The following is a 23,335-nucleotide window of genomic DNA, read 5'->3' as shown; positions in this document are numbered from 1 at the left end:
GTTGATGGCGGATGCCCCAGAGTTGATACGTAGTGGATAGGTCTTTTTTTAAGGCTGAGTGGTAGAAGATTTACCGCAATTAACCAACAGCTCAAGAGAGAAGCTCTAGGCCACATATATCCCTGGAGAAGTTTTCCTTTTGAGGAATGAAACGGTAACATTCTATCAAACACACTGTAAAAAAAGAAAGTATTGTTTTGCATTTTATTTGTACAACATGTTTATGAAGTTTAGCTCACTTGAGAAGAATAAACAGTAATTCGTCATCGGCCAAAACATTGGGCTGATTAACCACATTTAGCCAAATCCACAGAAGCGTTAGCACGCATGTTCTTTGTTAAAACTTTATTTTTTACGTTGCATGTTCTGCACAAACCAATATGTTGTACACAATAGCTTACCAAAATGTTTAAGTTGAGAAAGTTGACAGTTATTTCAGCCCCTAGGGTTTTCCTATCAGCCAGAGACTAGTATGCATGAACGCTTCTAAAATTATTATTTACAAACAATTTACTTGACTATATCTACGTCCTATGGAGGGATCAAAGCTTGTAAGTCAAGGCTCACTTGAAACCACAAGGATGCTGGCTGATATGTATGACTCAAAGTAGTTTATTCTATGGCAGTGAGAAGTTCTGTTTTGAGGTATATTATTCTTGTAGGTGTAGTGACAGCTTCCTCACTGTTCCTAGACGGAGCCAACTTTCTTCCCGAGAACTTTCAAATTAAGAAAAAGAAACGGTGTCTCATAAGAAGAGTCACCGTTTGACTATTGTTCTTGTAAAAAGCTCAAAAAAGCTAATAAAAACAAGCCCCTAAAAACATGAAATTGAAAACCGAGTGACTGTAGTGCTCGATTTCGGGTCAATTGTGCTTGACCTACGCTTATGTGTTTCTAGATGCATTCTCTTGAGAGGGTATCGTGTAGTGCTGTTACTATACAAGGTGCCCTTAGGCAATGGTCCTAGGTCAGTTTTGTAATTCTAATAATCTGTAATATTTTCTAACATCTTCAATTAAGAGTTGGGGGAAGGGAAGTCAGACCATAGATCCAGTGTTTAGGGGCTCCTTATCAGTGTTGAGGGGTAAGTTCCATTTTGATTCCAGACAATTCATGAATTTAATGCAAATGAATGTGATGACGATTTTACATTTACATTACATTTACATTTTAGTCATTTAGCAGACGCTCTTATCCAGAGCGACTTACATATATATATATTTTTTTATACTGGCCCCCTGTGGGAATCAAACCCACAACCCTGGCGTTGCAAACGCCATGCTCTATCAACTGAGCTACATCCCTGCCGGCCATTCCCTCCCCTACCCTGGACGACGCTGGGCCAATTGTGCGCCGCCCATGAGTCTCCCGGTCGCGGCCGGCTGCGACAGAGCCTGGATACGAACCAGGATCTCTAGTGACACAGTTAGCACTGCGATGCAGTGCCTTAGACCACTGCGCCACTCAGGAGAACCGATTTTTATTTTATGATTTTCAAATCATCCCATTTCCAGAATTAACTGAGGTAGAAAATGGAACTGGCCCCAATCTGCACTTAATAGTCCCTGTGACAGTGTCCTCTGTCTGTCCTGTGCTACATGGAGCTGGTGGGCAGTCTATCTAGTCCTCTGTGTGCGTACCCCTCTCCCAGTCATGGAGAAAATCACATGCAAAACATTTCATTTCACCACCAGTAAATCAAGCCTGGCTACGTCTTCAGTGGTTGATCTACAACGACGACCACGCATCAATCTCATTCTCCAATATACAGTTTTGTAGTGTGTGTTCGCTCAATAGGATGACAGATTTCCGTTGACTATGTGCTGGTGTATGTAACGCTCTTTAGGGTTCTCCCAAAAAAACACTCTTGCTCAACTCACCCTCACAAAACAATTGAAAACAAAAAGATTCAGTAATTCAGCTAACCTTCTGGATCCCACTTCTGCCACCAACTGCGGTTGTAAACTAACTGGGTTGTTCGCAGTGGGGGAGAAGAGTCAGGGGAGCAGCCTCAGATCTCTATGTGTTTATGGGGGGAGTTAGTATGAGAAGGTGCGTGCGTCTACGTCTGTTCGTAATGTCAGTTTATGTGGTCATGGCATTTTTCATTACATTTTTGTTTGTTCAACTCATGCTTTTGCATGTAACATCCTGCCTGTGTAACGTGTATAGGAGTTTGTGTTTGTGCTCTGTAACAGGAATGTCCACCGCCAAATGTTCAGGTGTGTGTTTGTAAGTGTGTGTGTGTCTGTATGTTTGAGTGTGTGTGAGTGTGTGAGTGTGCGCCTTGGCTGTGTCCAGCTCACTCAGTCAATAATTTGATCTCGTTGGCAAGGAGGGTGTTGAAGTTGTAGGCCGGGTCGGGGAGGTTGGGTAGCACCGGGCTGGGGCCAGCTTGGCGGCTCGGGGGCTGCGGGGTGGTATCGGCCAGCTCTGGATCGCTCTCGCTAGAAGTAGAGCCCACGCTCATGTTGCACACGGCCTCGGGCAGCACGCTGCTGACTGCCGGGCACACCTCGGGCTCGCTGCTTGTCTCGCTGGCGCTGGACACCACCGAGAGCAGCGACATCTTGCGCGTGAGGCGGCTGGGCAGCAGCGAGAGGGCATGGTCGGCCACGATGCCCGCCACGTCCATGCCGCACGCCTGGTCGAAGGCGATGAAGCCCACGTTGGCGTTGGCCTCGCACACCACAAACGAGCCATCGTTGAGCTGCAGCAGGTCGATGCCGCACACGTCCATGCCCAGGATGTTGGACACCTGCACGGCCAGCTGCTTGCCCTGCTCGCTCAGCGGGCACATCATCCCCACGCCGCCTGCAGGAGAGAAGGGCACAATTGAAATATAGGGACATCAGTCACCACACACACACACTCGCCAGTCACCGCTATCTGTGGACAGTGGACTGTTCACTGTGGACTGTGGACTGTTCACTGTGGACTGTTCACTGTGGACTGTTCACTGTGGACTGTGTGCCTTACATTCACATTATTCACATTCTCTGAGGCCTCTAAGCCGAGGAAGGATAGAAGGACAGAGAAAACAGTGACCAACTCTCAGGACAACTATTTCTTGTGAAATGTGGAATTATTAGTATTTCTTTTAGAGAAATAGATAGTAATAGGATGGACAAACACATACATCATCTACTATATGAACCAGCCGGAGCAACCGAGAATCTATGCTTGCGTAAGACAAACCAAATCTTGTTATAAACATCATGTGACACTTGTCATATAACTGTGGAACAATTGATGACTGATGACCCCAAAATGTCACAAGACATGAGTGTGTTGGCTAGCCTAAAACTGCAGACGTTATGACAAGCGTAGTCTGTCATCAACAGCAAAGTCACGTTCAAGACAACTAACTATATTGTCCTTCTGTGGCCAAATTCAAGTGCACTGCTCCTCTCGCTGTCCCCTATGATCTGGTGTGGTTTCCTAACATAGACAAACTATGACCCTTCAAAATCCATTGGAATCCTCTTGTGAACAACAAAATAAACAAAACTAATGGAAATAGCATGTTCAGCATGTTCAGCGGGAGTAAAAAAATATGATTCTTAGCCAACTAAAGAAATTCTCATTAATTGAAAATAACATAACAACAAAGCAACATTTGTTTTATGGAACTCCATTAATCTCGGGTACCCAGATGTAAAATTCTGGTTAGAAAGTTTCAAATGTTCTGTTTTTAAGCTAAGTCTCCTCCGTTGAAAACGGAATCTCTGACAATTTTGACTTTGTGGCTGTGGAATCTAGTGGAAACCGTTTATCAAACGCACACAGGCTTGAAAATCTCTGCACCAGTTTAAGCACCGCCTTCGCGTCCAAATAATCAGCGACGAAAACCCAAAACCAGGAACTACTCCTGCTCGTAATCACATAATTCTACGTGAGCCTTGACAGATTATTGCCGTTTTATCTGTCCACGAGAGATTAGAACTCCATAAAAAAAAAAAATATTTGACTCTGACCTAGCGATAACCAGTCTATAGACCTAGTCACTGGAGACAAACATTGCAGAGGGCCGACCAGTGGGTGCCTGTCCAGACACCGTGGTGACAACTGTCAGCCCTAGGGGACCTGCCTGTCCAGCATCACATCAGCCACCTTTATTTTCTGTCTGTAAAACCCTGATGAAGGCTACATGCCGTGTTGGTTTTAATAGAGAACCATAAAAAATGTACTTCCATTGTCCAAGAGTGGCTGAATAATATCCTTCTCTCCTCTGTCCAGCATCACTCACCCAGGGAGCAGTTGCTCTGCATGCGTCCATCAGTGGAGCAGCGCAGCATGGAGCCGATGACGCGGCCGCCCACCAGCACCACCCGGACGTCACGGCCGTGCGACTCTTTCACGTACTCCTGGAAGAGGTAGGGAGCGTCGTGGCGAATCAGGTGGCTCAGGTCAGCCAGGTGGTGCTTGTCCCTGGCCAGGAACACTGCCTTTCCTGTGAGAGAGCGGTGGGGGGATGTTGAGGAGTGGAGGGTAGGGAGAAAGAATGATACATTTAATTTATTTAGCACTTTTCATTGCATGTCAAGAATCTCAAAGATGCTTTAAAAAGAAAAATAAACATTAGGCTATTTATAGTTAATGGCCTGGACAATGATCGAGTTAAACAGAATGAGAGAGAAAGTGAGCAAGGGTTTTCAGTCACAAAAGTCATCATTCATTAACGTGACCATTGCCCTCCTGACCATGTAATACTCTACATACAGTGCCTTCAGAAAGTATTCACATCCCTTGACCTTTTCCACATTTTGTTGTGTTAAAAAGTGGGATTAAAATAGATTTAAATGTCATTTTTTGTCAACGATCTACACAAAATACCCTGTAATGTCAAAGTGGAAGAAAAATTCTATCATTTGCACAAAAAAAATACAATAAAAACACTTGATTAGATAAGTATTCAACACCCTGAGTCAATACATGTTAGAATCACAGGCAGCGATTACAGTTGTGAGTATTTCTGGATTGTCACCTGTATTGCGCAACATTTGCCCATTATTCTTTTCAAAATTCTTCAAGCTGTCAAATTGGTTGTTGATCATTGCTTGACAGACATTTTCAGGTCTTGCCATACATTTTCAAGCAGATTTAAGTCAAAAATGTAACTTGGCCACTCAGGAATATTCACTGTGTTCTTGGAAAGCAACTCCAGTGTAGATTTGACCTTGTGTTTTAGGTTATTGTCCTGCTGAGATGAATTCATATCCCAGTGTCTGGTGGAAAGCAGACTGAACCAGGTTTTAGCTCCCCAGTCCTTAACAATTACAAGCATACCCATAACATGATGCAGCCACCACTATGCTTGAAAATATGGAGAGTGGTACTCAATAATGTGTTGCATTCGATACGCTCCAAACATAACACTTTGTATTCAGGACATACATTTTTGCTATATTACTTTAGTGATTTGTTATACAGGCTTCCTTCTTTTCACTTTTCAATTAGGTTAGTATTTTTGAGCAACTACAATGTTGTTTATCCCAGCCATTAAACTCTGTCACTGAGTTAGGAAGGACGCCTGTATCTTTGTAGTGACTGGGTGTATTGATACACCATCCAAAGTTTAATTAATAACTTCACCATGCTCAAAGGGATATTCAATGTCTGCTTTATTTTTTTTTACCCATCCCTTCTTTGCGAGGCATGGGAAAACATCCCTGGTCTTTTGTGGTTGAATCAGTGTTTGAAATTCACTGCTCGACTGAGGGACCTTACAGATAATTGTATGTGTGGGGTACAGAGATGAGATAGTCATTCAAAAATCATGTTAAACACTATTATTACAGAGTGAGTCCTTGCAACTTATTATGTGACTTGTTAAGCAGATTTTTACTCCTGAACTTATTTAGGCTTGCCATAACAAAGGGGCTGAATACTTATTGACTCAAGACATTTCAGCATTTAATTTTTAATAAATTTGTAAAAATGTAGAAAAACATAATTCCACTTTGACATTGTGTAGGCATTTTAATCCATTTTAAATTCAGGCTGTAACAACAAAATGTGGAAATAGTCAAGGGGTGTGAATACTTTCTGAACACAGTGTACGTACTTTCAGTATTTTTCTGAAGCTGACAGTGATAGTGTGAATGCTGACACCTCTCACCTGGACTGCCATGTAACAATTGAAATTGAGTAATATTTCGAGACACTCAGGACACTAACTGAGAAGCCATGGTGGGGAGAGCAGAATGCCTCTCGCACTGGCTAGCAAAAATGCCAGGGCCCATTTTAATTAGTGCAGACTCTGTCCTCGTGCTCAGTGGCATGTCCTCTGACCCCAACACAGGTCAGCGTTGACTAAGGGACCAGGGAGGGAGACCCATGAGAGGCACATGTGAGTGTGGTGGGGTGTGGTCTAAGGCACTGCATCGCAGTGTTAACTGTGCCACTAGAGATCCTGGTTCGAATCCAGGCTCTGTCGCAGCCGGCCGCGACCGGGAGACTCATGGGCGGCGCACAATTGGCCCAGCGTCGTCCAGGGTAGGGGAGGGAATGGCCGGCAGGGATGTAGCTCAGTTGATAGAGCATGGCGTTTGCAACGCCAGGGTTGTGGGTTTGATTCCCACGGGGGGCCAGTATAAAAAAAAGATCTATTCACTAACTGTAAGTCGCTCTGGATAAGAGCGTCTGCTAAATGACTAAAATGTAAATGTAAAAATGTGTGTGTAGAGATATTCTAATAGGTTGCGTTGCTTACAGTATGCAGACGACACAGAATGATAGCCATGATACCTCATGGCTGAGATCAAACAACAGGACATAGCAAGGCCCCATGGAACAGGGGCAAGACAGCTGTCCAATGAGAGATAGAGTGTGGACACCCACTAAAAACCAGTGTCAACCAGCCAACCAAATTAAATGTAGAGTCTACACTCAACAAAGAGGACCACTTAGCTTTACATGTGAGAAAAGAAGGAACGACTCTGCCCCTGTTGGCATTGCTATTGGCTAGGTAGCTGGATCTTAAGTCATGTTAAATGCTCAAGAAATGGCTCATTGGCTGATATCCACCAATGGTCACTTTCCTTAACAATGCCCTGTCTTGATAGTATATGCCCTGTCGCTACCCAAAGTCTATTATCCATACAGACAATGGACGACAAACTGAGAGACCAACTAAAGTGTCAATGACTATGAATAGATAGGTTGATGGGCCGGTAAGGCTCTGTGGAATAGCCCGAGAACAATCTCTTTCCAAAATTGTAGGGTTCTAAAAAAGGTCTCTGGCAATCCTACTATAAATGAGGGGAAAATATGAAAACGAAAGGGAACGTGATAAATATGGGTTTAAATAAGCTGTCAAAGATTCATACTTGGTGCTTTCCTCAATCAATTAGCACCCCTTTGTTGAATTCCTTATATAGGTGAACCGAGGTGCCATTGGCCATGACGCATATAATGGTGGAAGAGGATTCGAGAGACATGTTTGCATAAACCCAGAGGCCTGGGCTGTAAAGAGACAGCAATGAGAGAGGTGAGGGGAGGGATGGTCGCAGTCAGACTGACCTCTGTGACCACGAGTGTTCTTCACCACCACGGGGTAGCCCAGTGGTTCCGCCTCGTCGATCATCTTGCGGAAGTTCTCATGTCCTCCTATGAAACACACAAGACACACACACACACGTTACAATTTGTCCAATGATCAAACCCTCTCTATTAACCCTCTGTGTACCTCAGTCATTTGACTGTGAGAACTGGGGGTTGTTGCTATAGAAACCATGTTGTGACTTGTGAAGCAAGGAGTAGAGTAGTGTAGTCTTTATTATCACAGGGTGGCAATTGATTTTGCAGCACATAGTAAAAACACATTGAACACATTACAATAATATACACCAAAACTGTACTAATATACCACTAACAGTACTACTAGAGCTTATTGAGAAAGCTGATAGCAGCTGGCATGAAGGAGATTTTAGACCTATTCGTTTTAAAACTTGGAGAGCCTGTATCTGCCCTCTGAGGGAAGCAACATAAATTCATCAAACAAGGGATGCTGTGAGTCCCTCAGAATGGATTGGGCCTTAAAGATGACTCATGGCTGATAAGGAATGATTGCCATTGGATGAGGATTGCTGTGGGTATGTCATTCTGTGTTAATACTCGGCCATTTTAACGTCTCTGACTTTTCATATGACTATATCTGATAATACTTCTAATACAATTGACCATTAAGAACATTGTTGACATTTAAACGTCATCTGGAGAGAGAGAGAGCTCTGCTTCAGTTTGCTCTGTCTGGGACTGTTTGGAATATTGAACACTGAAATTTGAGCAAGAAGGAAACACAGGATCATTTAGATTTTTTCTGTGCTCTCTGTCTCTGGTCTGCCGTTTTAAAAGAGAACCAGATGTGAGCTGCCCCGCACATGCCTTTTTCAAAAAGCACACGTCCACACTGCTGTGAGAATGGGAGACGGAGACAGAAAGAAAGAGAGAGAGCAGCACATAACATTTCAAGCTCAGTTCTACCATGTTACTGGCTGCTGCGGCTGGGGGAGAGCCAGAGGAGGGGAGGGGCAGGGGGAGGTCTCTTTTATTTTCAGTCATGAGGGTGGAGGGGCGCATTACATAAGCGCTCCAGCTTCCCTGCACCGCCTGGCCTCTGTAGTCTGAGTGCTATTCGGGATTATCCCTGCTGCCCTCACCAAAACACACGGCATTCGATTTTTGCAGTGGCAAAACAAATATCAAAATACACAGTGTCTGTCAGCTTTGGTGTAGTCTTACAACAAAACAAAAACACAGCGAGTGTGTGGTTTTGGCTTAGGGCGTACAGGCCCCGTTGCCTGCCTGTATTCTTCCACATCCTGCTTTGTCCAACGTAAAGAAGGAAGAAATTCCATGGAAAATGTGACAAATACCCCAAAATGACACAGACTATTGGTGTTGGAGAAAGGGATGATGATAGAGGGGATGCTCTTTCTGTTTTGATTCTGAAGGGCAACTATCAGGTGACTTTTTAGGTTAATCCTGATTGTAGATCCGCTTGTCATGACTATGTCTAGACTACATCTACACTCAGACCAACTCAAGTGCATTTAAAAAGCTTGCTTGGCTAATCATTCTCTGCAAGGCATATCTCCGATACAAGGATGCACCCAATTCATTATCACTGCCCTCACTCCAAGAACAAAGAGAGCAGCCGTGCTTTGATTTTCCGCTTTATGTACAATCTGCAGTATAGTGTAAGGACATTTGATCTGTGATAATGTTGTAGATCGAGATTTGGAGCAATATATCCTTAGTTATTATAGTCCAATATATATCCATATAGAGATCTCAAGTACTGTGTGTGTCAGATAATGTGTGTGTGTTTTAACCCTTCACTTGTGGTCAGATGTCTGTGCGAGAAAGGGCCACTCCGCTGAGGAATTCTTCTGAAAGAGAGCTCTGCCTATTCTGGGCAGTAAGGTTGCTGACCAAGACACATTCTCCTGGAGGGTAAACTTGAGTTGTTGACCCGTTTGAAACATTTATTTTCAGCTCTCTGTTAACCTCATGTTAATGCCATATTTGAAGTATGGGTAGTTCTGTACCGACCAATCAGAAGTGCATTATGTGACAGTATAAAAGCCATGTAAAAACCTCAAACTTGCATGGTGTTGGTTGAAGCGCAACCCTTCCATCGCGATTAATTAAACAACTGAACTTGGACAAACTGTCTAAGATTCCTTGAGTCGACTCCTTACTCCTCTGTAATTATATATTTTCTTCTGTGTTGTTGGTTACTGACTTTTTTATTAGTGGTATTGTAATTAAATACAAGCTGTCTTAAGTGTGGGTGGGTACTGACTTGAACAAAGATACTGTACCTGTTGATTTCCTGCCCCTGCATTGATAGCCAGAAACAGAAAGGAGTGGTGCGGTAGCTAATTAACTGTACATAACTAAATATACTGAACAAAAATATAAAACGCAACATGCAACAATTTCAAAGATTTTACTGAGTTACAGTTCATATAAGGAAAATCAGTAAATTGAACTAAATTCATTAGGCCCTAATCTATGGATTTTAGATGACTGCGAATAGGGATATGCATCTGTTGGTCCCAGATTCCTTTAAAAAAAAGGTAGGGGCGTGGATCAGAAAACCAGTCAGTATTTGGTGTGACCACCATTTGCCTCATGCAGCGCTGTACGAAGTTGCTGGATATTGGCGGGAACTGGAACACGCTGTCATACTCATCAATCCAGAGCATCCCAAACATGCTCAATGGGTGACATACAGTGCATTCGGAAAGTACTCAGACCCCTTCCCTTTTTCCACATTTTGTTACGTTACAGCCTTATTCTAAAATAGAGTTTTAAAAAAATCACTCCAATCTACACACAATAACCCATAATGACAAAGCGAAAACTGTTTATTTTTATTACAAATAAAAAACAGAAATACCTTATTTCCATAAGTATTCAGACCCTTTGCTAAGAGACTCAAAATTGAGCTCAGGTGCATCCTGTTTCCATTTATCATTCTTGAGATGTTTCTACAACTTATTTGGAGTCCACCTGTGGTAAATTCAATTGATTGGACATGATTTGGAAAGGAACACACCTGTCTATATAAGGTCCCACAGTTGACAGTGCATGTCAGAGCAAAAACCAAGCCATGAGATCAAAGGAATTGTCCGTAGAGCTCCGAGACAGGATTGTGTCGAGGCACAGATCTGGGGAAGGGTACCAAAACATTCCTGCAGCATTGAAGGTCCCCAAGAACACAGTGGCCTCCATCATTCTTAAATGGAAGAAGTTTGTAACCACCAAGAATCTTCCCAGAGCTGGCTGCCCAGCCAAACTGAGCAATCGGGGGAGAAGGACCTTGGTCAGGGAGGTGACCAAGAACCCGATGGTCACTCTGACAGAGTTCCAGAATTCCTCTATGGAGATGGGAGAACATTCCAGAAGGACAACCATCTCTGCAGCACTCCACCAATCAGGCCTTTATGGTAGAATGGCCAGACGGAAGCCACTCCTTAGTAAAAGGCACATGACAGCCCGCTTGGAGTTTGCCAAAAGGCACCTAAAAGACTCTCAGACCATGAGAAACAAGATTCTCTGGTCTGATGAAACCAAGATTTAACTTTTGGTCTGAATGCCAAGCGTCACGTCTGGAGGAAACCTGGCACCATCCCTACGGTGAAGCATGGTGGTGGCAACATCATGCTGTGGGGATGTTTTTCAGTGGCAGGGACTGGGAGACTAGTCAGGATCGAGGGAAAGATTAACGGAGCAAAGTACAGAGAGATCCTTGATGAAAACCTGATCCAGAGTGCTCAAGACCTCAGAGTGGGGCGAAGGTTCACCTTCCAACAGGACTACAACCCTAAGCACACAGCCAAGACAATGCAGGAGTGGCTTCGGGACAAGTCTCTGAATGTCCTTGAGTGGCCCAGCCAGAGCCCGACTTGAACCCGATCGAACATCTCTGAAGAGACCTGAAAATAGCTGTGCAGTGACGCTCCCCATCCAACCTGACAGAGCTTGATAGGATCTGCAGAGAAGAATGGGAGAAACTCCCCAAATACAGGTGTGCCAATCTTGTAGCGTCACACCCAAGAAGAGTCGTGGCTGTAATCGCTGCCAAAGGTGCTTCAATGAAAGTACTGTGTAAAGGGTCTGAATACTTATGTAAATGTGATAATTCTGTTTTTTGTGTAAATGTGTAAAAACCTGTTTTGATGAGGGAAAAAAACGATTTAATCAATTTTAGAATAAGGCTGTAAAATAACAAAATGTGGAAAAAGTCAAGGGGTCTGAATACTTTCCGAATGCACTTTATCTGGTGAATATGCTGTCCATGGAAGAACTGGGACATTTTCAGCTTCCAGAAAATGTGTACAGATCCTTGCGACATGGGGCCGTGCATTATCATGCTGAAACATGAGGTGATGGCGGCGGATGAATGGCACGATAAATGGGCCACAGGATCTCGTCACGGTGTCTCTGTGCATTCAAATGGCCATTGATAAAATGCAATTGTGTTTGTTGTCCGTAGCATATGCCTGCCCATACCATAACCCCACTGCCACCATGGGGCACTCTGTTCACAACGTTGACATCAGTAAACTGCTCGCCCACACGGCGCCATACATGTAGTCTGCGGTCTGAGGACAGTTGGATGTATTGCCAAATTCTCTAAAATGATGTTCGAGGCAGTTTATGGTAGATAAATTAACATTCAATTATCTGGCAACAGCTCTGGTGGACATTCCTGCAGCCAGCATGCTAATTGCACACTCCCTCAAAACTTGAGACATCTGTGGCATTGTGTTGTGTGACAAAACTGTACATTTTAGAGAGGCCTTTTATTGTCCCCAGCACAAGGTGCACCTGTGTAATGATCATGCTGTTTAATCAGCTTCTTGATATGGCACACCTGTCAGGTGGATGGATTATGTAAACAGATTTGTACACAACATTTTAGAGAAATAAGCTTTTTGTGCTTATGCTTTTATTTCAGCTCACGAAACGTGACCAACACTTTACATGTTGCGTTTATGTTTTTGTTCAGTGTAGTTATCCAATTTCAGTTACAGAAATACATTTCAGCAAATCATTATTATCAAGGATGTAATCAACACAACATAAAAAGTCAAGGGATTATGGGTTTTCTAAACTCAGGAATCAGAAATAATATGACCAAGCTTCTGAGCTCACCGTAGGAGAAGGTGTCCGGGAGGGGGACCCCGTGGCCGGCCAGCTCCTGGAAGGTCCAGAACTTATTGACGCAATTGAGGATGGCCTGGGGCCGGTTGACCAGCCTGCAGCCCATCTTCTCCAGGTGGCGCAGAACCGTGATGTCGCTGTCCGACTGCACCCAGGGGGTGGGCACCCGCACCACCGCCACCTGAGGGTAGGACGTCACCACCTCCTGCTCCACCCGCAGACCTGTGGATGAAAGGAGTGAGGGAGAGACACAAAAGAGAGGCCTCTTATCTTAAAATATTCCCAATGTCACATTTCACATAGTTTCATATAGACAGCTTTGGCAATGATTGATCATATAGACAGGTTTCACAATCTTCTACAGATACGGAAATGCAGGCTACACTTTCACTCATGAATGCCAACTGAAACAACACATTTAATTGATATCAACATTTTGCTGAGCAACTCAGGTAGCGACAGTGGCTTGGCTTTATCTGTATCACAGAACAGTAGCCCATGCCCGTTTGGAACATTCAGGCCACACCCATAAATCTGTTCCCACTGCACCAAACGTAGGCCTGATACTACTGTGTTTGTCTACGCAGCTCGTCATTATCGAGCTGCTCTGGATGCGCGAGCTCTGAGCTGGCTGTGAGTAACAGAGGCGTGGGTCCAGGTAGGGTAGCCTAGTGGTGTAATAGCATCATCTGGACTGGGTCCTGCCTGCATCGCTCACCCACATCACACCCTGCCCACATCCACATGCTCCCCAGTGGCACTGCCAACTTCTCTGGCCCCAGGGCCAAGATTCGTCGCCCCTGGAGGAGCACCGATCCCCAGCAGTGTACTTAATACAGCTTACAGTTCATTGCATGCTCCCAATATAGGAAGGTATCAGCACAAATAGGGGAGACTGAACCTAAATACACATACGAGATTTCAACGATCATGCACGCAAGTGGCACCACCAGCACCTATTCTCTGAATGATCCTCAAACACATTTTTGAGAAAGTATACAAGACATAGCCTATCTATAGATTGTATACAAACATATTGTAAAATAATAATTTGATAGTTTGCGTGTTTGAACGTTTTATTGTGCCCGAAGTTACTCACTGTGAGATTTGAATTGGCAACTAACAGTCCATTTTGGCCTACTACCAGCCATTTTAATTCCGGAAGAAGAACAATAAGGAGAGGCAGATGGGGTGATGATGGTACACGAGGTGGAGCGGGGGAAGAGAGGAGGGAGGGAGGGAGGAGAGAGGCTTGTCACTGACGCAGCACTCTTCACTCCACTGTGACCTGCTTTTCAGCCATCTTAAGATCTCCACTCACCAAAGCGACAGCGTCAACGCTGGATCGACAGAGGTCGCAGTGTCTGAGGCACACAAACAAATAGGTGACGGGCTTCTCAAATACTGCCTCCTGATGCTGAAAGGAGCGCACAGAGAGAAGGAAGGATATAGGTCATTTTTGGTTCAAACTATGGTCAGTGAAATGAAAAATGGAAAAGGCTGGAGATGTATGCATAAAGAACTGCAGGTGTGGTGGGGAGAAGTGTGTGAGTGTGTGGCGGGGATGACTCTGAGAAGTGGAAAGCGTTTGTTGAGGAATAGCCCTGCCCGTCACCCCTCCCCTCATTCTCAGTATTCAATCGGGGGATAATTCACATCACTGCATAAACACACCCTTTTCTCCCCATTCACACTTTTGATTGTGCAGCCGTTGAGCAAGCCATGCTACAATTAAGTATTAAAGAACCCCGGCCAAGACAGTATTCGGTGTCCACATCACTTGTCTCGGTTTCCAAGGGAACTACACAGAGCACATGGAAAATCCCAATGAATCCGTTCATTCATTTGGGGCGAGTGGGTGCACTTATAGTACTGTTAGCCAGCCATGTGATCATTTAGAAAAGTTAAAGAAACCTTCTAGTCCTCTTGTCAGAAAGACCATCCAGGCATAGTAGTGTGTTACTAGTTTCTAGTGAAAAAATTACGTTTACGACCATCTGATCTGTCAGTCGTCTTTCAGTGGGCCGGGCCTTCCATCCTCACAGGCCGTTGAACTGTGTGTTATTTTCATTGTGCCAGACAGGACTGACTGGCTCCATAACTGCTGAGTGGGGGACTCCCATCAGCTCTGGCATTCTGTGCATTCTGTCGTGACGTCACAATACGGCTGGGCTGACACATGCCAACGCTCGGTGGGCCTTGCCAACCCTGGACGCAGCCCCTGCAAGGCGGGCACCACTTCCTCTGGGGAGAGGGTGGCTGGCTGGCTGGACTGGACACTGGTCTGGTTTGTCTACTGATAATACAGACACATGCAGCGATACACAAATTCACACACATAAAATGCAGTGGATACACACACACACACACACACACACAGAAACACCCGTGCCAGTTGGGATTTTCACATTAACGTCTAAACGGCACTTGCCCATTGGGCAAGTCGGGAGTAGTTTTTGGTTGCCCGAAAATGCACATTAGTTATTTAGACGCATATTTAGGTGCCATATATTTCTGCCTGCCTTTCACGTACACATAGGGAATGAATTAGAAAGATCAGTACTGAAATTCTTTGTATTTTGGTTGTTATCAAAACATTCTCAGGGCAGGCTCAACTTGCCCTACTGCCATACATTTTCTGTCTTTCACTTAATGGGGAGGACCACAAAGATCAGTTTCAGCCCACTGGGCACACACTGGTTGAATCAATGTTGTTTCCACGTCATTACAATGAAATTAAGTTGAACCAACGTGGAATAGACGTTTGTGCCCAGTGGGAGGCTACTGGAATTCTTTATAGTTTGGTTGTTTTCACTTTAAAAAAATAATACAAAATCACCTCCCCAATGGGGCAACCTCAGAGCAAGATCAACTTGCGCGACTGCTCAGTTCAATGGCCCCAGGCAATAGGGCAACCCTTAATGTCAATCCCTGTGTAATGCTGACATTATATTGGGAGACAAGTGAATTCTCCATTCAACTTCAGCCGTAGGCTAACAACAAAAGGTGAAATGCTACACTGACTTCTAAAAATATATATCCTTCAGACCACTTGGTGTTTGCTCACTTTGCTCTTTACCATTTCCAAGGCACGTGTCCTTCATTGAATACAATATCTTACAGCTGACAATGTCCTGGGAAATAGCCTAAGCTATGCCTATTTCTCCCATTTGGTTAAATGATTTTAGTTTGAGCTAAAACGACCTTGTCAAAAGCAGAGGTATTTACACCGGGAAAAAATATAAAAGCAAAATGCACAATTTCAAAGATTACTGAGTTACAGTTCATATAAGGAAATCAGTCAATTTAAATGGATTTCTCTAAAACGACGTTGGAGGCGGTTTATGGTAGAAACATTTACATTCAGTTCTCTGACAACAGCTCTGGTGGACATTCCTGCAGTAAGCATGCCAATTTCACACTCCCTCAAAACTTGAGACATCTGTGGCATTGTGTTGTGTGAGAAAACGGCACATTTTAGAGTGGCCTATTATTGTGCCCAGCAAAGCTGCACCTGTGTAATGACCATGCTGTTTTGTTTTTGTGGTACTTTTTACCCCCTTTTCTCCCCAATTGGTAGTTACAGTTTTGTCCCATCACCGCAACTCCTGTACGGACTCGGGAGAGACGAAGGTCGAGAGTCATGCGTCGTCCGAAACACGACTCCGCCAAGCCGCACTGCTTCTTGACACACGGCTTGCTTAACCCGGAAGCCAGCCGCACCAATGTGTCGGAGGAAACGCCCTACAGCTGGCGACCGAAGCCAGCATGCATGCGCCCGGCTGCCACAAGGAGTCTCTAGAGCGCGATGGGACAAGGACATCCCAGCCGGCCAAACCCTCCCCTAACCCGGACGACGCTGGGCCAATTGTGCGCCGCCTCATGGGTCTCCTGGTCGCAGCCGGGAGAACCCGGATCTGTAGTGACGCCTCTAGCACTGCGATACAGTGCCTTAGACCGCTGCGCCACTCGGGAGGCTCTATAACCATGCTGTTTAACCAGCTTCTTGATATGCCACACCAGTCATGTGGATGGATTATCTTGGCAAAGGAGAAATGCTCACTAAAAGGGATGTAAACAAATTTGTGCACAACATTTGAGAGAAATAAGCTTTTTGTGCATATGGAACATTTCTGTGATCTTTTACTTCAGCTCATGAAACATGGGACCAACACTTTACATGTTGCGTTTATATTTTTGTTCAGTATATACATACACCCCGCTGTTCCGGAGGACCTCGCTCTCTCTGAAGCCAACGTGAGTAGACCTAAGTCTTTTAAACGAGTTAACACACGTAAGGCCGCAGGGCCAGACGGAATTCTAGGGTGCGTCATCACGGAATGTGCAGACCAGCTGGCAGGCGTCTTCACAGACGTTTTCAACCGCTCCTTGTCCAGTCTGTAATCCCCACATGTTTCAACCGGACTACCATCCTTCCTGTTCTCAAAAACTCTAAGGCAACCTGCCACAATGACTACCGCCCTGTAGCACTCACATCTTTAACCATGAAGTGCTTTGAAAGGCTGGTCAATGGCACACATCAACTCCATCATCCAAGACACCTTGGACCCACTCCAATTTGCAAATGAGTTGTCGTGACACAGCTCGCTACAGTGGCTCTTTTTCTAATGGTCAAATTAACTCAGATTGGTCTTGGGTACTGTATCAAACCTACAACTACTGTACTACCAGGGTGACCCCTCTCACAGGTATGCTTTCAATTTTCAGAATTAGAAGTGTGTAGGCACGGGATGAATATTGTAAATAAAGGATTTGAAGAAGAAGAAAAATATATATCTGCCCATGTGGGATTAGAACTCACAACCATTGAACTATGAGCCAACTGTCTTAACAGACTGCACCACCAGTCATTGCAGTTGGGGAAAAAAGACAACAGGTTGACATGACCACCATTGTCATCTATTTATTTGTATGATTAATATAAATGCATATTCCTGATAGCCTACATGTTTTTTTTTTTTTTTGCAAAAGCACATAGATGTGTATGAAACGGTAAGCAAAAACATTGAATTTGGTCATATGCGGGAATATGCCTTACTGCCTTTTGAATTTTGTGTAACGTCAGTAGTCTAATCAAGCATCATGCAAAATATACTGAACAAAATTATAAACAACATGCAACAATTTCACCGATTTTACTTAGTTACAGTTCATATAAGGAAATCAGTCAATTGAAATAAATTCATTAGGCCCTAATCTATGGATTTCATATGACTGTGCAGGAGTGCAGCCATGGGTGGGCCTGGGAGGGCATAGGCCCACCCACTGGGGAGACAGGCCCAGCCAATCAGAATGAGCTTTTCCCCACAAAAGTACTGTCCAGGTGGCTGGTCTCAGACGATCCCGCAGGTGAAGAAGACCGATGTGGAGGTCCTGGGCTGGCGTGGTTACACGTGGTCTGCGGTTGTGAGGCCGGTTGGACGTACTGCAAAATTCTCTAAAACGACGTTGGCTTATGGTAGAGAAATGAACATTACATTCTCTAGCAACAGCTCTGGTGGACATTCCTGCAGTCAGCATGCCAAATGCACGCTCCCTCAAAACTTGAGACATCTGTTGCATTGTGTTGTGTGACAAAACTGCACATTTTAGAGCAGCCTTTTATTGTCCCCAGCACAAGGTGCACCTGTGTAATGATCATGCTGTTTAATCAGCTTCTTGATATGCCACACCTTTCAGGTGGATGGATTATCCTGGTAAAGGAGAAATGCTCACTAACAGGGATGTAAACAAATTTGTGCACAACATTTGAGAGAAATAACCTTTTTGTGTGTATTGAACATTTCTGGGATCTTTTATTTCAGCTCATGAAACATGGGACCAACACTTTACATGTTGCGTTTATATTTTTGTTCAGTATATATTATTGCCACACTCCACTTACCAAGACCATTGCCAAATAAGGCGAGCTGTCACCTGCTTTTATAGTAAGCCTTGAGGTGGTACCACCCAGCACATCTAGAAGGGAGTGTATTTCATACCGAACCCCTCCCTTGAGATGACGTAGAAGAACATTCTCAAGTTGCCTCTACATCACTATTTCAATGGTAGAGTCGAACCGCTAGGGGCAAAAAGAGCTAGATTTACTACTAAAAGACCAAAATATATCACTTTTGCAACGAACTGTCAAAATTAAGAACAGAATTTAAGTGTTTCACTATAACTAAGTCGAAAACATCTGTTTATCAATTATTACATCTTTTTTTTCATGATAGTTACTCTTTAACAAGGGCCAAAGGCCCAGTGGAAGCTAAATAGCCCCATTACATCAAAGATGCACCACCATATTTTAATGTAGGTATGAGTTCTTTTCTGCATATGCTTCAGTTTTTCAACGCCAAACCCACCACTGGTGTGCGTGGCCAAAGCGCTCTATTTTCATGTCATCTGACCATAGCACCGCCTGGAGTTTGATAAATGGCATTGGCACTTGGATCGGAACCGGTGCTATAGTCAACGTCTTTGATGTTACGGGGCTATTTTGCTTCCACTGATCCTGGGGCCCTTGTTAAGGTCAGTGGCATCTTAGCCAGGATATTTTAGCCAAAAACCTGGTTACCTCTTCCAGGAATCTGACACTTGGCCGCAAGTGGATCTTCCAGCAAGACAATAACACCAAGCACTAATCAAAATCAACAAAGAAATTGTTAATTGACCACAAAATCAACATTTTGCAATGGCCATCTCAGTCTCTGGACATGAATCCCATTGAAAACCTGTGAAGAATTGAAGAGGGCAGATGAAGGATATCAAGGATCTGGAAGGATTCTGTATGGAGGAATGGTCTAAGATCCCTCCCAATGTGTTCTTCAATATCATAAAACATTTTAGAAAAAGGCTCAGTGTCGTTATGAAAACAGGTTGCCAATACTTTTGACCCATATCTTTGAGATTTTTTAAATTACTTGTTAAACAAATGATCTTTCTCTGAGCAATTCTATTAGTATAAAATAATACAATTTCCCCATTATTTTAAACAAACAACATAGCTCAGTATTTGTATTATTTATTTTATAGAGTCTTTTTTGCTCATCTTTATCAGGGGTGCCAATAATTATGGACCCCACTGTATATACCAACCTCAATCACTCCAGTACCCCTGCACATTGTAATAATGGTACTGGCACTGACTTGTATATAACTTGCATTCTCGTGTTTCTGTTTCCTTCTCTCGTATTTCTTATTTTTATTAACTATATTATTACTTTTATTCTGCATTGTTGGAAAGAACTGGCAAGTAAGCATTTCACTGTACTGTTTAACACCTGCTGTATCCTGTGCATGTGACAATAAAACTTTAAACTGATGGATGAGCATGGTTCGTCAATGGGGTGTCTTTCCTCAGTGTTCCGGTGCCAAGATTATGATTAAGGAAAGATAGGGAACTGAGCCCCTGGTCTATTACTGATGCGTCTCACATCATATGACTGGCGGCGGTGGAAAATCACTGTGTTCAGTTGGCCATAGCTCGAGAGATCCTGTGTCCTGTTGCCTTCGATAATATTATGGAAGTGTTATATTTGTCATCTAGCGGTGAAAAGTGTGTTTGTGTCGCCTCTACGTGGAAGGCCAAAGAATCCGGCGTCGATTCGTAACATGTGTTCCTCTTGCACAACTCTGTATCTCTGAATCATGGGATGTGAGATTCCTTTGGCTGACCACTGGGTTTGGCCTCTTACGTGAAGGTCCATCTTTGATAATCCAGACAAGCTAGTTAGCACATAGCCTGTTCAGAGGACATGGAGCATCAATTAACCACTTTTGCATGGAACAGGCTATGACAGTGGACTTTGCCCATGGTCTGTTGCTACTAAAGTTATTTACACACTACAGGGCTGATACATACTGAACCATTTCAAGCATGCTGTCATTTCATACTGTTTATTAGATAGCACTGCAGGTATAGGCTTAATGCACTATGATGCAGTTACAATGGATTGTAAGGCCTGTCATGTCATGAGCATGTATGACTCCCTATGAGAAAAAAAGAGGGCAGCCCACACAGGACACAGCCGTGCTCCAGTTGTGGCTTTGGCCAATAGTCCTACCCTCCCTTCCTCCTGAGTTTCTCACAGATTATTCAGCATTGAAGACTAGGCTATCTACTAAGTAGGCCATTGTTAAAGTGGGTGTCTGACTGGCTTTGACTTTACCACCATTTTGTAAGCCATGTAATTTCGTAAGCTAAGTATTTTCAACTATTGTAGAGTAGCACATTCGACATGTAGCCTACGTGGAGGATGAGGAGAGTACACTGGTTTCTAGATCTTACGTGCTCCATCCCACGTGAGGAAGCGGCTTCTGGATTCAGAAGCTGTTCCCAATCTTACTGCCACATGTCAAAGAGCAAGCTCCATCCCCACCTCCTGGTCTGAGTCAGCTTGCTCCCTCCCTCCCTCTCTCCAGTCAATGCCATCATGTAAGATGTGCTATAAAACAGCCTGCCACCTCATTGAGCTAAATGCAACCCCCTTACCCAAGCTCACGCATGACTACCAAATTCCACAATTTGGAACACATGTTCTTCAAATCAAGCAACCAAGGATATTAATATGTGATAAACTTATAGTAGCTATTGTTGTACTTGTCCCACCAGCGCTCAAGTCTGTTCTGATGCCTGTGTCTGTTGTCCCTGCATGCAAGTGCCTCGTGAGAAACCCAATTTCTCCTATTTATTAGCAATTGTTGTACTAGTGTTGACTCAAGTGTATGACAGAAAGAGAAGACAGCTAAAAGCTAAAAATGAAACAATCTAGCTAGCTAAACCCACTACAAACTTCACTTAGCTAATTACAAATCAAATCAATTAAAATGGCACTACATCCTCTTCTACAGCTTATATACTTCCATTGAATTAATGTAAGCTAGAGTAGCGCATAGCTGTGCTGGCCCATGAAGAATAGCCCATAACCTAATAACGTTAGCTACTAGCTGGCCACTCTTGTATTGCGATGCGCTGTTCACAACAACTATATAGCATACCGTTAGCTAGCTTGTTAATTATTATACGGCTACATAATGTGGACAATATTTTCCAGCTACGCATATAATAAAGTAGCTATTCGATGTAGCAATTTTTTGGCTTGGCATCATGGAGTATCTCCGTCTGACTATTTGGGGCTGTCTGGAAAATGGGTTGGAGCTATACCTAGGTAAAATTAGTTTTATATTGGATATTCGGTTTTGATCTTTTATATTCGGTTCACTCGTCAACAGCTATTGACCCAAGCATGTCATGACTATGAAAATGGTATATTCTGAATCAGGGGAGGATGGAGAACCATCAACACATTTTTCTCCATCCTACCTTGATACATAATATATAATTTTCATAGTAATGTTAAGCTTTGTTTAAGAGCTATTGAAGATTGAAATCTGAAACTTACTTTTTATTATTATTATTCAAAAAATTAAATATTGTTTTCCATCCTTCCCTGATTCAGAATATACCATTTTAATAGTCATTGCATGCTTGGTTCAATAGCTATTGACGAGAGAACCAAAAATCCAATATAACTAATTTTACCAAGGTTTAGGCGGTCACGTCACACAGTTAGCTAGCTAGCCAGCAGCTCGCGCTAGCAAGCTGTGTGTGTGTGCTTCAGTACCGAACAATACCTGCTACTGCTAGGCTCGCTAGTGGCTATATAATACTACACTGAAATACACCCCACCATAGACAAAAACAATACACGATTAAACCCCAATTCAAAACAGTTGAAAAAATTAGATGACTATTGTATTACGGTAGTAGATGTGCAACTTCAAATCTAGTGATACTTGCCTAATTGTCCCTCGCTGATGGTGAGCACGATTTGGTCCATGAGAAGAGAGCGGAATTCAACATCCTCCTCGGCGCATCGCTGTTTCAGAGCCCGAAGGATCTGAACTTGCGGATACTCCTGGTGGATACGCCGGTCGGTCACAAACCAAACCCGAGAACACATATTTATATCAAACTGTGTCGTGCCGATTGAAAATAGTAGCGAATACACACAGCTGTGGCCGAGTGGATGGCGGGCGGGCGAACGAGAGCGCGGGATCCTGGTCAGAGAGTGACGGGAATAATACAAAGATGCTCACACAATAGAGTGCAGCTACACGAACAAGCAATGTGGCTAAAAAAATCAAACACCACGATTACGGCTGTTCTTTTAATGGTCGATTAATTACTCGATTTCCACTTGCTTCCCTTCATTTGCAGGCCGTTATTCCTGGTCCCTTTCGATCCAAGAACCCGCTGAATCACAATGAGCACCACAGTTTCTTCCCTTCTAAAAACAATACTGGTAGCAGTATTAGCTATTGCTCCTTGCACTTGCAGCCCTTAGGGCAAACAAAGCTTGTGCCGTTTTGCTTCGAATCCTCCGCTCATCGAACTCAACAGCTACTACCCAGTGAACACGGCAGCCGCTTGGCTGAATAACACAATTGTGGTAGCTCTATGATTATCGAAGAAACAGATGCTGCTCGTATCCCCACGCTTGTCTGGTCTGATTAATTGGTGGAATGGACCTGTACCGCTATCCACGAGGATCGGTGCTGAAAAGGTGCACGCTTGTTTTCAGTCCTGCGTTTTTCTTCAAGCACGCGCCTCGTTTACAACTCAATTTTCCGCGTTCCCGGACAATA

At 43.8% G+C, this 23,335-nt stretch overlaps 1 protein-coding gene across 1 annotated transcript; it reads right to left on the bottom strand.

The window, feature by feature from the left end:
* Positions 1-190: 190 nt before the first annotated feature.
* On the bottom strand, positions 191-23,335 carry LOC311147919 (beta-citrylglutamate synthase B-like). The gene is made up of 5 exons (XM_084184764.1): positions 22,488-23,335; positions 12,674-12,904; positions 7,526-7,612; positions 4,251-4,454; positions 191-2,815 (listed from the first exon to the last, which is right to left on the bottom strand). Exons 1-5 carry the CDS (start codon positions 22,648-22,650, stop codon positions 2,304-2,306), a joined length of 1,197 nt encoding a protein of 398 aa, XP_084040890.1. The 5' UTR covers positions 22,651-23,335; the 3' UTR covers positions 191-2,303.

Source organism: Coregonus lavaretus (genome assembly GCF_964263955.1).
Source record: "Coregonus lavaretus genome assembly, chromosome: 20".
NCBI classification, from domain to species: domain Eukaryota; kingdom Metazoa; phylum Chordata; class Actinopteri; order Salmoniformes; family Salmonidae; genus Coregonus; species Coregonus lavaretus.
The sequence above is the reverse complement of the archived record's forward strand: the minus strand, read 5'-3'. Positions and strand labels throughout refer to the sequence as shown.